The sequence below is a fragment of the Rhyacophila brunnea genome, unplaced genomic scaffold (assembly GCF_057557595.1).
Source record: "Rhyacophila brunnea isolate RB1 unplaced genomic scaffold, BYU_Rbru_1.0 scaffold_18, whole genome shotgun sequence".
In the NCBI taxonomy this organism is placed as follows: domain Eukaryota; kingdom Metazoa; phylum Arthropoda; class Insecta; order Trichoptera; family Rhyacophilidae; genus Rhyacophila; species Rhyacophila brunnea.
Genome location: NW_028232837.1, coordinates 58,964 through 75,265, shown reverse-complemented (window position 1 = coordinate 75,265; position 16,302 = coordinate 58,964). Strand labels below are relative to the sequence as shown.

Here is a 16,302-nt window from a genome sequence, read left to right as displayed (position 1 = left end):
CTGTTATGGACAGTGTGTTAACTTTATGTGTAATTTAATTGGTTTTGTATCTTCCAGGTTAATATTAAAAGTAAAATAAAACCTCAAATTCAATTTATATGTGTCAATATTCCAAATAAATGCATTATAATTTATTGTCCGGAGAGCGGACTTGAGTCACTCGCTGTCGCAAGGAGCAAAATTTGTTACTCAGATTTTGACATTCCATGTCAATAGAGTCGAATTTGGCACTTGCGGGAACATGGTCGGCCGGAAATGACAGCTCAGTAACGGCCCGTATTTATTTCAATTAAATATAGATATTTTAGAATTTATTTTGCCAAACAAATATTTCGTAGCCATACTTACCTACTAGCTGGTAAGTCTTATTTTACATTGCATCTATTTAGTTTTTAAAGTGGTATATATACACACATACATACATTTTTTAATACAAAAGCATTTTTTCGGAATAATGAATCATTGTTTATCAAGGAGCATTAATTACAAAAGTATACAAAATAAAAGAATAAGTGATTTCTGGGGATGATTGGAAATAAGTTGATTAAATAAAATAGTAGTACAGTATAATCTCGTCAACTACAGGGGTCCCTAAAAATTTGATTTCGAATAATCGCCATATACTTACTAAATTTTTCGAAATAATTTTTTTTCGTAACTTGTATGGGCACTATTAATATAGCGTATTGAGACTAAACTTGGCACAAGGACATGAGATACCCGGGGTTCCAGGGGCTAGCTCAGGTGTCCATCGAACCCCGGATTCACAAAAAAAGATATTTTAAATTGAGGAGAAATTAAATGAAACCACGTCTGTCTCGTGCGTAACTTGGTATTATCTTATATTTTACATTTTCTTTACACGTTTACATATTTTGTTTTAACAATAAGTTTCGCAGGTCCGTACATGTTGGAAAAGGGACGCTCACTAACTTTTTTTCTCTTTTTCAAATCTCGCGTACCCACGCCGTTCAGCAAAAAGGACTCTCGTGATTGGCCAAATTTTATCGCGTGATGTTTTTGCTTTGACGAATCATGAGGACCACCCCGGCGCAGGCGTGTGGAAATTTGAACGTTGCCGGCAAGCGCGGCAAAATTTATTGTATGAATACTTATATTTAGTCTTAAAATTATCTTTTTCATCCATCATCATGTATACTTTTTAAATTAAATTAAATGTATCTTAATTACACCTCTGCCCAATATGTGATTTTCACACACCGGACGAAGGCCTTTACTTATGAATAAAAAATACTTACGTGGTTGAGCAAGGAATCAGATTAGATGTTTTATGAAGCCGTTTCTAGAGGTCAGGGTTACGTTTCGACTTATAGCTACTAAATGATTATTTTATACCGGGAGAAGCCCGCCTGTAACAGGGGTGTATCAGACAGTTACTAGCTAGGTGGGACTTCAATTAATCTCCAAATTATAATAATGTTAAAACGTATGGAGTTAATAAAATAACAGGGATGGAAAGAAGTTTGAATACATTTTTTTAAAGTAATATTATGTCTATATAAGGCATTAACTGTCAATTATTAGTTAAAATACATTGTTTTAGTTAATGTGTATTACATGCAGCGGCGGCTCCTCTAATACCATGCAAGTGCTACGCACCGCCTGCATTTTTGAAGACATCGCTCAACTTTTCATTGTTATTCATATGTGTATCACTCACTTAGCGAAGTAGAACATGTAGCAATATTATGAACAATACTTCGTTCATGGACGCAAAGCGATTGCGATCCAAATAGATTTTCAGTTTGCACAGGATTACAATGAGGTCATTGTATACTTCTTAAACCGTGGTCCAATGTTCCTATGGTAGCGTTGTGTGTAGCATTTTTTACACACTTTCTGATCGGCACACGAAATTAGGACTCTAGAAACAAAACAATGTTGGCGAGCTAATTTTTAACAATTTCACATTTAAGATTTAATGAATCGCCAAACTTTTACGAAACTACCAACTCTCGCATTTATTTCTAAACCACTCAAATACATTCATATAATAAATCAAAATTCAAAAAAACACAGCAGCACTACATGGGTAGTAGGTCGTAGCTGAATAATAAATAAGAACGATAATATAAGAGAAACATACTTTTAATGACATATAAATACATTAGAAATAAATCTGAGTTCGAATGAACGCTGATTTACAATATAAATATTACCTACGCAATGATAGTTTATTTTATAATTTCACTTAAATTAATAATAATGTGAAATTTAAGAAATAAACATACTGCTATTCACTATTGACAAAGTGACCCAGTGTCGTCATCCGTTTTTAGAACGGTTCAATTTGGCTGACGCATTCATTGTTCGCAGCAGCGTTAAGCCATAAACTGTGACATTTATTTTTCTTTATTGATATTAAATCAGTCAAGTGTTTAAAAACTTTTTTAAGAAATAGAATAAATAAACAAAGACATATTTAATTTATCTTCTGAGAAGTTCGACGTTCAGTCATTATTGTACACTAAGATATTATAATATTAGCTTATTGACACGGCAGTCTTCGGTGATTAAGGTAATCATGAAGAGACGCTTTACGACCTTTACGTGGCTAGAACAAGAGTGTTCCTGATGCCGCCAAAGAGTGTGACACTTCATACCCTTATGGCACAGCCTCAAGGGTTTCGTTGCCATGGCCGGTCCTCCCTCACCCTGCAGCGGTGCTACAAAAGCGACCTACGTGCTGCAGGTCTGACATGGTGGGAGGCGCCAGAGTTGGCGTTGGACCGAGGGAAGTGGCGCGAACTTGTGCTTGCCCTATGCTCCAATGCTGGGTATAGAAGGTAAACCATTGCGCACTACCAAAAAGTGCTATTCTGAAGACCACCGGCCGCCACTGATTACATGTAGTATTTTTGGATGAAATGCATACAATGGTTTTGATATTGACGGTTGAGTGATCATTCTTAAAAAGTCTGTTAATTTCATATATTATGTCTTGGGGTGGAATTAGTGTATTATTATTTTCTAGCTGTGCAGTATCAAGTGTTTTGGAGAGCCGATCTGGGTCAGGATAATATAAGAATAATAATTTATATTATGTATTAATTTTAATTTATATTTATATATTAAAATATGTAGAAATTCATTTCTATAAAACTCACATAGTGATCCCTTCCATATAACCAATGTCCAATGCTTCCATATCCCAATCCATTAAGAGTCAAGCTGCTGTGACCCAATCCATTATAATTTAATCCGTTGTACCCAAGTCCACTATAGCCTAAGCCGCTGTGTCCCAGTCCACTGTAGTCTATGCCGTTATACCCCAGTCCATTGTAACCTAGGCTGTTGTATCCCAGTCCACTGTATCCGATGTTATTGTGAGCGAGACCGCTATATCCCAAGCTGCCGTAACCGGAGCCTAAGCCGCCATAGCTTAGATAATTGTCAGCGAATGGTGGCCAACGTCTCCTCGTACGATATTACTGTGCGAGACTGCGACTCCGTGACCATTGCACAACGCGGCTAGTGCCACGTTGCAAAGAGACAACTGAAAGAAAATAAAAAAACGTATTTTGAAATTTGAAGTAAGCTACAATAATAAAATCAAATTTGAAAGTAATGACTTAATTTTGTGTGTAAACTAAATTTACAACAAATGAATGATATTTGTATGAGAACACTTAGATGTCTATGAAATGGGTATATTTAGTATATATTTTACAAACTGCATCCATTGGGAAATATTATAGTAAAATATAGAACACCATCGTCACGGTTGTATTATCGACTAAACTGAAGACCTGATTGGACTGATTACTCAGCACAAATGATATATGTACTCCTCGAGGTGTGAGTTTATATACGCATTCGACTGCTTTTCTGTTTCCGTTATTACAAGAATTTCAATGCTAACAAAAATGTGTGTAAAAGTTAATGAATACAAATATTTTTAACTATTTCATTTATTACCATAATTTATACCCAATTGAATGCCATACCTATAGTGACGAAGATTTAATGCTTCACTGCGGTTTTGTCAGAAAGATCTGTCTTCAAAGTTTCAATATTGGGACCGGACCGGACCATACATAAATTAAATTTCATTTAAATAAAAAAGATTTCAAGTTATACACATTTATATTTTTTATAAAAATCGATGTTTTTTAAAATAGATATAAAAAATATTAAAACTATGACTTAGTCAAAATCTCTTAGGCGATGCTTAGAAAACTTAATAAACTAAATTTTAATAATGAATATGACCATACAATATATGTAATAATAAGGTGTGGTCCGATTCAACAAATTCACATTTTATTACATTTTTTACAATAAAATTGTAAGTTTATCTTTGACTTAAAATAAAAAATATTTTTCTTTTTAATGTTTTCAGATACATATTTATTAATTAATACAGCTGAAATTGTAAATTATCAAAAAAAAATCTCAAATCTTAAAGCTCTGTCCATCGCCCATAATCCAAATTGGGATACTAAAGTTATAGTAACCAAGTTAGTCAGTCCTATCTTGGCATTCGAATGGATAATATGTTAAATTTCGGTCACCATGCCGGAGCCAGGTCCACAAGGCCGGTTGGCCTTCCAGGGAGTTAGTCGTATAGTTGGTGATGGATGGAATCTAAGGATAAAGGCATTCACTGCATACGTTGCCAGCCTATGGTATATGCGTATACACCAGGGGCGGGCAAACTTTTTGGATGGAGGGCCAAATTCAAGAATTCAAAATGAGCGGCGGGCCGCAAGTCAAATACCATTTTTAGATATACACTATTTATTATCACGAAAAATAGACAATACAAAAAAAATAATGAGAAGAATGAAACTGTTGTACATTTTTGAACATTTTTTTAAATTTAGGTGAATTTTGTAGTTGATATTCTCAAAACTGCTAGTAAATGGGCATCGGAGATATTTGATCGTAAAGATTTTTTATTGAGGTTCATGATCGAAAATGTTTGTTCACATATATAGGTTGATCCAAAAATAACGAACATTTTTCTTGCATACCTACACTTTAAGTTGGTCGAATTTGTCTGAATTAAGGGCATTGTAAAATTTGGAGATTTCTTCACGACGATGCAATTCTCTTAAATCAGTGTCACACTGCAGATTAATAATCTCAAGTTGTAGCTCTGTCGGTACACTATCAATATCTATTGAAATCGATGTTCAACGTAGAAAATCGTGGCTACATAGTGTGAGACGAGACGCAAGGAATACGTACTGAGATAATACATTTACGAAACAACAAATTCTTCAAATTATGATCTATTATCAATATTTTTTTAAAAATTATAAAAAAGTTATTCGTAATCACAAGTACAATTATCGATGGCGGGCCGCGAAATAATACCCGGCGGGCCACATGCGGCCGCAGTTTGCCCTCCCCTGGTATACACAAAAGTGTTAAAATTAGAATTATCCTTGTGAATAATAACAGGCCTACCGGCTACTAAGGCCTACCGTTCAACATACACGGACGCGCTTTCTGTCCTGGCCGGTATCCTTCCTCTTGACCTGTACATACAGGTACGCGGTGTATGAACGATACTCCTCAAATGTGAGTAGGCCGTTGTTGGTGACTTTCACCTTGACCAGGTTTCACTCAGGCAAACTATAGTACTTTAAAAAAAATCGGCGTCTTATTGTGGACGCAGTGACGTCCCGTGGGGGTAGGCAGATTGAGCGTCGCTTGGGGGCGGCAAATCGAGGAGAATCGTTAGATATCTATTATAAAAATAGGTACCAAAACTCAATAATATTGGAAATATCTTTACATTAAAAAAATCCGCAGGATTGTAATTTTTTGTCGGGTTCGCGATGTCTAGTTGACTTTGGTTGTCACGTGCGAATATGCGAATTATGTATATTTGAATTATAGGTAGGTACATAAGTACTCAAGTACCTAAGTAATTGATTTATCCAAATATTCTTTCCAGTCATTCGCAAGTTTTAAATGTTGTCAGGTGCATTTTTAAATGTATCTGAAACCGTGGACTCGCAATATTGTCTATCGAAGTAGGATGGCATTTAAATTAGATTTAGTGGTATATATTTTGTTAGTAATGTATCCATACAACACATTTATTAGATATTGGAGTCATGAAAGGATGATAAAAACTACTGTATAAAAAATGTGTGGTATTTTAGCGCAGTCTAGGGGCGGCATTTTGTCTAGGGACGTCACTGTGTAGACGTGAAGATTTCTTCGCATAGTTTAGTATTTCCGTATTTTCATAGCTTTGTTTTTACATATACTATCATTATATTATGGTTGAGCCAAATTGTAGTCGCATTCAACCTTAGTCCCCCCTACTCAAATTCCCTTATTTAGTATTATTAGTATTATTACAAGACGAGACGATGAACAATTATGGGTCAAAGAAGACCATAATTGCGAACCACATTTAGTTACTCCAGAACCGTTGAGAACGTAGGCTTGTTAATAGCTGTCGATCTATATCTGATATGATAACAAGGCCGTGTTAGATACAGTGTTATTCAAGAGTTAGTTCAAGACACTGGTGTGTGTCTGTGCACAGTAACGCTAAACAACCGTTATTGATTAATTAAATCCTATAGACATTCCTCTCCTCATCAATCATACAACTCGTCATCATTCATCACCCACATTATCATCCATAAACAAGAGTGTACCGTCAAGTGCCGCGCACCAGGTAACCCAAACAAACAATACTGCGCGGGTGACAGTACAACCAGACCACGGTGCCATCCTAAATCATCATCGTCTGGTCTGGTATTCTGTTAAATCGCCCCCACCCGTGGATTCCGGTCCACGTCATCCTTAAAATTACAGTCCACTTGCGAAAAGTGTCACCATATTATGTAAATTAATTTGTGTCATTTAGTAGTAATTTAGTTTGTTAATTTTCAATTCTTCTCTCACCCAAGGATACTTTTTATTAAATTAAGTATAAGTAAACTCAGTCATAGCATACTTGAGTCCGTGGCGACCTCGGTCTTCGGCATCCTCTCCTGAGACATTCGCAGGAGTAAACAAATGCCGATATTTCACACCCACGTAGGGTCTCGTGATTCGTTCGATTAAGACCGCGTGTGCTGCGGGGGGGTTGGTTTGGAGGGAACTATTAGGTAGATAGAGCAACATTCAACGAATATCAAATTTATTTATTTACAAACATTGTGGATATAACAATGACGTTCACAGCAATACAATAAATATTACACTCACAAGAGAGAAAAAAGCATAAATAATGTTATACAGTAAAATAATGTTTCAAAAACAAAATACACAGCACATCACTAAAAATGTCTATATCCTTGGGACCGCATTGACTGGACTTATTTAGTTAAAACCGAATGCAACCTGTCCAACGCTATTATTCTTATAGTGTTGGTTCAGGGTTATGCATGATGGCATTTTACCATATAGGGGTAGATAGGAAAATGCGTCACTCTATTAATCCAAAACGTTATTGAAAATTTTAACCACCATGACGTGGGTAGGATGTAAGAAGGTACATTTGTGAGTATAGAAAAATATGGACAAACCTTAACATGTGTTTAATAAAATGTTTTCCTATTAACGTCTGTAATATAATTGCATAAAAGTTCCTTCAGCTAAACGATATCCGCATTCATTCTTGGAATATTGCATGTAGAGACCAGAACATCATTGAATCATAAGCCAAAACTGACTACAAAGTTCTGGTCTATGGCGACTGGTTTTTTTTGGATTTGTATGTTATTAATATATTCTGTGTAAACTGCAGACAACCAAAACTAACCAAAGTTACCGAATCTTCACTCGGTCGCTGCTTACAAAAGCCTCCCGGCCCGTCGCAGTGGTGAATGCAGGATATTGTGTCAGACCTGCACGCAAGGACCCTCACTTGAACTGCTTGTAACCATGCATGGCTCCGCTCGACAAGTAGTACAAGAAAGCAATCGTTAACGACGAAAAAGACCACTTGTGGAACTCTCAGCATGGTGGGAGGTTTGGACCCCTGGGTTTATGCCCAGAAGACTCAGGAGACCTCCAAAGCAGAATGCAGGAACTCACTGAAGTAAGCAACAAAGTAGGTTTGAAAATAAATGTAACAAAGACGAAAGTCACGATCAACTGCTTTGCGGGCCAAAAAGAGATCCTCGTCAATGGCACTCAGCTCAAACAGGTGAAATGCTACATCTATCTGGGATAAGAAGTGCCTATAGATGGATGTATATTTGATGAAATTGTTCGCAGAGTAAAGCTAGGCTGGAGTGTTTTTGACCGCCTTCAAAAGTAACCTTCCACTGTGTCTAAAGGGCAAAGTGTTCAACCAGTGTGTGCTTCCCGTGATCACATATGCGTGTGAAACATGGACCCTAAGTAAAAGAGAGATCCAGAAACTTAGAGTAGCACAACGTGGTATGGAGAGGTGCATGCTGGGCATAACGCGAAAGGACAAAAAGAGGAATGAGTGGATAAGGAAGCAGACAAGGGTTTGCGATGTAATAGAGTTTATTAAAAGTCTTAAATTGAGATGGGCTAGGCAGAGACAATCGTTGGACAAATCTAGTCATCCAGTGGTATCCAAGAAGTACAGAACGTCCGCAAGGTAGACCAAGAGGCCGCTGGATTGATGAAATGACAAAGTTCTGCGGAAGTACGTTGCAACGCAATGCACAGGACCGAGAGAAGTGGAAGCAGGTTGAAGAGGCCTTCATCCAGCAGTGGATAGATTCAGGCTGATGATGATGATGATGTAATGCCAAACGTGATTAGTGAAATAATGCTAGATACGTAAAGCTTAACGCTAAGTTTGCAACACTGATTACTGAGGTCCTCATTTTGCAAAGAAACCTCGCTATCCGAATCATATTTTCCGAAACAATGTTCAGCTTAATTCAGAATATCAGGGCGTCAAAGTTGTTTTCAGTTAAAACCAAATGCCGCATGTTTAAAGTTTAAATTATGACTGTGTTGTTTTGTGAAAGCGAATAAATATTTTGCTCATCGTCGTTTTTGAGTCTTACAGAATTTACCAATGGTTCTGTGTTCCATCAGAATGTCCAGTGCATGATTCAATAATTCCTTTTTGTAGGCTCCATTTTCTAAATCTATATTTTCTTTGAAATAGTGGTAAACAATTTTCTTCAAGACACCAAGTTTCACAGCTATAAGTTAACACTAGCACTGATTGAGCTGAGAGTGTAGATTTGACGCATGTGAAGCCTTTGGCTCAATTTACGATGAAACATGGATGAAACGTCGTACCATGAATTTCTAAAAATGATTACTAAAAACTTTGGTCGATCGCAACCAGATGGCAATAAAATATTGAGTGTCGCCACATATTAAAAATCATAAGCTTGATAAAAATGCATTTAAATCAAAGAGATTGAAAGACTGGAGAGGGAACAAGCTATCATTTATGTACTAAAAAATACGAATCGGAGAAAGACAGTTGGTAATGTTGGTATTCTGGAGCTTCTTCAAGTTCGTGTGGTAAAACAACATGGGGGATATGATATTGTTATTCTCTCGATATACGTATTATACGTTATTATTCGGTAAAAAAATGTTTATTAATGGAAGAATACAAATGAGTAACAGCATTTCGGAACAATATGCATACTATTAATTATTTATACATTGATAGTTTTTCCTAAAAGATCTTTTACAATAACAATTCAAAACTTTTACATCAAACGTCAAATGGTTGTTTATTGCGAAAAATCCAGGGCCGTATGCATAATATTATTTTGAACCCAAAATATACGATGTCTTTTTCAAAGTAAAAACTGTTAGTGCTAGTTAATGACATTTATTATTTACATAGATTTTATATTTCATTTCAGAGTTAAATATATTTTTAAGAATACCAAACAAAAAATTGTATTTATATGAAGTATATGTAGCAATTTTATAATGTTATAGGTATAAATTAAATTATTTCAGATTTCCGAAAAATGAAGTTCTTCGGAAATTGTGGATTGATGCGGTCGGGCGGGAGAGCTGGGTGCCATCTAAATATTCATTACTGTGTGGGAAGCATTTCTCGGAAAGTGACGTTAAATGAGTGTTAAAGTTAAATGAGAGTTAAAAAAGTGAGTTAAATAGATAAAATATTGTAATTAACTATATAGGTAATCAAAGTTTCAACATACCTACCTGTATTTTGTCTCTAATAGGTTTGTATAAACAAGTAATTTTATACACAATATGTCAAAAACGAACCCATGTTATATTTTTATTTCATAAAATATTTTCAAAATACACATGTGTAAATAGGTAGGTAATATATAATTTTTTTTTTGTTTGTAATTAACTGTAATTATTTGTGTTTTTTATTTAACCGTTTTATCTAAACAATAATGCTATGTTATTTTACATAGAACAATATGTAAAAACAAGACCATATTTCTTATTCCAATATTTAACCATTTGCTATTAACTGATTTGTGTATAATTTTTCGTAATATTATTGTGTTTTTTGTGTTATTAAAAATAAAATACTTACATCCATTTGCATTATTTTTTCTTACCCTGAATCCTAATAAAGTTTTTATTGCGGGAACTTTTTATAATGAAAATACGTTTATCATAAATTGGTTGTAAGCTTGTGTTGATAAAAAAAAATACTCAGTGGGGCGTTTTTATGTCCAAGTATGGCCCATTTGCAGCAAAGTGTACCTAATTTCGGAGAAGTAGAACTTTCTCTCACAAAACGAGTACACACTGACATTTGTGTGCTACCTCTGGGGGAGGAGTCCAATCTCTTTGATTTAAATTTATTATATATTTCTATGTAAAAATATTTCCAATTAATATTAACCCCATAAAATATTTACAATTCTGACATGTCTATTTGATTTGATTTAAAGTGTTTATGATTTTTTCATTTTGTTTACCGTAGTTTTTTACACTGGCAATAAAGGGTAACCTGTCCAGTTAATGAACCAGATTTTTTTACGTTGTCAATACTAATATAATTATTTTTCTACAGTAAAGTTTATTTATAGTAGTAAATGAACATTTAAGTTCAAATGTTTATAAGATTGAGTTTAATCTTGAACAATTGACAATTACATCGAATTTCTAGAGGTGGAATAAAAAAAGGATATTAAATGAATAGCAAAACAAATGCCATTCGAAATATTATTAAACAAAATAAGGAATATACAGTCGTACTTGGTTATTACGAGGAAGGTTGGACCGGCTGAATTTGCTCGTTATAAGCGGTACTCGTTATATCAGAGAAGAGGTATTTTTATTGTCGGCGAAAACAACAATTAGACAATTAACTAGTGTCATAAACGTAATCCGTCCCCAGCGGCATCTTGTCCGATCGGATTTTATAGCTTAGGGTCGAAATGTTTTTAAACGATCAACACATTAACAGTATTTTAGCTCGGTATATCCGATAAGTTTCTCGTTATAACAGTGAAAAAAATGTAAGGAGAAAATCATATACCAAATGTCAACGATTGTTTCCTCATTACATCTGAGATCTCGCTATGTCCGAGATTGTAATAACCGAGTTCGACTGTAGTTATAATAATTATGACATAGTCGATATATAGACATCCCAATTCGTTTCGTTTCAACCATGTCCGATCCTAATGAGATCATATGGGCCTCCAGAGAGTAGAAGGTTTGTATTAACTAACTAACTATATCCGAGATAAAAATAAAGTAAGACACGCAACGAATTGAATAAAAAAGAAGTTTGAAGTAAGAAAAAACGTAAATAAACATGGGATCAAATCTTGATAAGCAAACCCAAGGACAAAATAAGTGACAAATTTAAAAAAAATTGTAAAACATAAGAAAAAAATTTAGAATTTGAGGTAAGTGCACCACTGATTACATAATATTCTAAGATAAAGACAGAACGTTATTTCTTTGAAAAAATCTAATGTCGATTTTAACGAAAATGCAAGATAAAATAAAAGATAGTTATATTTATTTTACCTATGTTATGTAAGTGAAATGGATTTGGAGATATAAAAAGAAACCTTTTTGGCCCAGTTGTTTCTATGTGTGGACTTTTGTAATTCCCTGAAGATCTCGAATAAATAATTAAAAATTATCAACACCTATACCATATTCCTAGGTATCTACTATGATTGAAAAGTAGATCTTAATTTTTTGTATTTATGATTGCTTCGTAAAAAAAACAATATTTACAGCTTTATGATGTGGCAGATAAATGAGCAACTAAATAGTGATCCAAATATTATGAAAAGTCCAACTATCAAAGCATCACGGCATAAAATTAGTAATACTACGGTTATAAACAATTTATTGTACCTATCTATTGTTATAATTTTCTTAGTTAATTTAATCATTGTTTTAATTTAATTTATTTGAATTCAAATTAATCTCTTATGTGTTCATTCACTGAATTGTTTACCCTAGCTAGCGTATATTCTTTACTATTTTCAGCATACTAAATATCAACCTCCACTTTTTGATAGGATGACAGACAGTTATAATAGGCACGTAGATAATAATTTTAAGGCCGTAGACAGGAATGAACGTTCTGTTATGTCCTAGTGATGAGTACCTTGAGGAAGTAGGAGATCTGGTCAGCAGGTAACCTATATGGTTTGATGGTATTAACCTTCCTTAAGTTCTTACCAGAATTGGGACACTCTGTGAAACTCCTTGATGTAATTCTTCACAGTTTTCTTGTACATTTATAGACTGTACGTCTTTGAAGGTAATTTGTCAGGAGATTTACCTTCTAGGATGCTTGAGCGGTGGGCGTTTGTAATTGATTATGAACACGGCGGAGCAATAGGGTTTTACGTGAAGTAAAACATTACTATTTATTTCAGTAATAATTTTAGTACAAAGTGTTTGACAGACAGAGATTACGTACTGTACAATGGTTGGAAACAAAAGACAACAGGAATGAGATTCCCTAGGATTATATACAATTCTCTTTAATGGGTTTTTGACTTGAACAGACTCCATTTCATCTGCACGTGTTCGTTATGATATATGCTTTACATTAACAAGAAATAACATTTATAACATTATTTGACTATGCAGGTGTCCATAAGTGTCTAAACTAACCCAAAAAGATGCACACTTGTGCAATTAATGTAGATAACAGATTGCTTTACCCCGAGTATTAAACATAAGCTCGTAAATAATATTGGTAATTACCAGTTAAGTGCATTTTCTGGTTTATTTCTATGCTTGCAAAAGCGTGGGAGCAATTTCATAATGATGCACTTGTTTAAATCAACATAGTTAAAATAGGGTGTGATTTGCAGGTGTTTACCCCAAAAGGGTGGGAAACAGATAGCATGAGCTCGTAAATAATATTAATAATTATCAGTTAAGTGCATTTCTTAACTCATGTCAGTATTTTAAAAGAGGGTGAGAATATGCATCTGTTCAAATCAGTATGGATAAGAGATTTTCTTACTTTGACTTTAAAGTGCTATTTGTATAAAAAATACATATATCATCTTATTTATTTCTGCAGGTGTGCATTTGGTTCAAGACGATATTTTAGTTAATTTACTGCTTTTAGATTGTGAACTGAATACTGTGAGATCCTTTTGAACATTTCTTAATTTGACCTAGTCAAGTAGGTACATAAATGTTTATATTATATTATGTTGTTTATTATGCTATAATCAAATAGTATTGTAAATTAAATAGATGTGATGCCTTATTATAACAGTTCGATGGCCCAAATATAGTACAATAGTATGTATGTAATTAAAGTTAGGGTACAAGTCGGTTATCCTGGATACAGCGGCAAACACATTTTGAAAATAACCGATATACTAGATTATTTGTTAGGATTACCTAACCTAACCTAATTTAACTTAATCTAACCTAAAATAACCCAAACTAACAAATAATCCAGTATATCGGCTATTTTCAAAATGTGTTTGCCGCTGTATCCAGGATAAACATATAGAACAAAAGTTAGTGAAGTGGAAGTTTGTCGAGGCTGTTTTGATCGGGTTAATTTGTCTTTGAATAATATTGTGACTAGAAATTTTAACAATTCTTATTATTTTTAACATTGTATATTGTTCATAATTTTCACGACTACCACGTGAATAGACGATTTTTTTTACTTATAACATTTTAAACACTTAACATAAATAGGGATAAATTGTACAGTCACTAGACAAAGATTAAATATGATGTGTGTCAGAAGTATCTTATGCATTTTCGCTCGTATGCTTTCTTTATATTATTATGAAACTATATTTATTTTAAAATCGCTTTATAAAAGGTAGGTACGTTAAAACAGTAATAAATATCTGAAATAATTACACAACACTATTTCAGAAAGTGGAGGTTGATATATGTAGTCCATTGACATATCGCTGTGCTAGTTCAATACTGTAACAACTAAAAAAAATGAGTTTTTTGACTTATTATTGATTTGGTATGTATTACACTCAGGAAACTACAACTAAAATGCGTTGCCCGCCCTGAATATAGTAACAAGTAACAATTCATTCAAGATTGACAGTTAGCGTGGTAGTGTTGTTAGTGAGTTTGAAGTGTTTTAAATAGTTTTAAGACAAAAGTTTCTTGCGATAGCGATAATTATGGATAAATTAATAAGAAGCTTACCTAAAAGCAGAGGGAAAATGATGTTGTTGGCCTGTACAGCTGAATTAATTGTAAGTAAAACATGCTCAATATTTAGTATCATAACCTCAATATTTCAATTTGAAAATTATATTTTGTCATTCTACGTTTAGGCTTTATTAAAATTATGGTTTTGGCAATAAATATGATGATAAAACAAACAAATATTATCAGTGCATCCATTCTCATAATATTATTTTGTCTATTTTCACTTTTAGGGTGAAACAACATCAACTGGCGATAATGTAAATATCGACAAATCAATTCAACGGGAGAATATTACAGTGACAGTAGGTGAAGAGCAAAACAATGTTGTATGTGATCGAGAAAATACTTCAAGTGACCCGATGGTGATTCTGGAATCTGATGCTGAGGTGATAGAAGATTTACTTATACTGGATATGGATGCTAACATGAACACGGAGGCACAATATAATGTGGCAGAGATGGAGGTTGATTATGCCTTTTTAAACAATGAGGCAATCACAAGTACAAGTGAGTTTGGTTACGATACAGGATATTCTGTATTATCGGATATAATTATCTCTCAACAGTCATCATCGGAAGAGGTTGTTGAACTTAATAATATACCAATTGAAGGATCCACTGAAACTTCTCCAACTGAGAGTCAATCGGAAATTAACATTGAGGTACTTGAAGACGCTCCTGCTGCGAAGCGTCCTAGAAAAGTTATTCCAAAGCCAGATACATGGAAAAAAAATATTAAAAAAAGGAAAGTTAATTCTGGTGAAGAGTATATAACCAAATCTGGTAGAATTGTTCCTGCGAAATCAATTAAGCCTGGATGCACTGAACGCTGTAATTTTAAATGCCACGAGAATATAAATTCAACTATAAGGGAATCAATATTTAAAATGTTTTATGAAATGTGTGATATCACTCGTCAACGCGATTTTGTTTCAAAGTCTATTAATGTGAATGAGCCAAAGTATAGATATCAGAAAGAAAACAGTAACCGTTCACTAAATTACGCATTTCAGTTTCAAAACGAGGGTCAGCAATACAGAGTCTGCAAAAAAATTTTCATGGACACACTTAATATTAGTTCCACTTACTTAACTACAGTAAAAAATAAAACAGATGATCACGGTAGTGTCTCTATTGACAAACGAGGAAAGCACCTTTTAAATAGAAATTCATTGCCTTCATCACTGAAAGATAGTGTAATTAAACACATAAACTCTTTTCCCCGAGTGCCCTCACATTACTGCAGATTTGATAATAATAGAGACTTCATCCAAGGTGACCTTAACATTGCCACAATGTACCGATTATACATTGAAAAATGTAATTCTTCAGGTCAGCGATTTGTAAAAAAAGAACAATATTCCCACATATTCAACACCCAGTTTAATATCGGTTTCTTCCAACCTAAAAAGGACTGCTGTGTATTATGTGTACAATGGGAGAATAGTTGTGAAACCGAACAGCAAGTTTTGAAGAGAAAATACGACATTCACTTGCAGCAGAAAGAACTTGCCAGAAAAGAGAAACAAGAAGACTCTGTTGCGGCTAAAAATAACACTAAGACTTTAAAAGTTGTGTGTTATGATCTACAGGCGGTCATTCTACTTCCTTGTGGCGAAGTATCTTCATTTTATTATAAAAGGAAACTGAATGTGCTTAACTTTACAATGTTTGATATAGGGTCTGCCAATGGTTATTGTACAATCTGGCATGAGGGTCTAG

General features: G+C 34.1%; 1 protein-coding gene across 1 annotated transcript; it reads left to right on the top strand.

The window, feature by feature from the left end:
* Positions 1 to 14,425: 14,425 nt before the first annotated feature.
* Positions 14,426 to 16,302, top strand: LOC147073062 (uncharacterized). The gene is made up of 3 exons (XM_085945596.1): positions 14,426 to 14,624; positions 14,811 to 16,154; positions 16,261 to 16,302. The coding sequence occupies exons 1-3, from the start codon at positions 14,550 to 14,552 to the stop codon at positions 16,300 to 16,302; spliced, it is 1,461 nt and encodes a 486-aa protein (XP_085801722.1). The 5' UTR covers positions 14,426 to 14,549.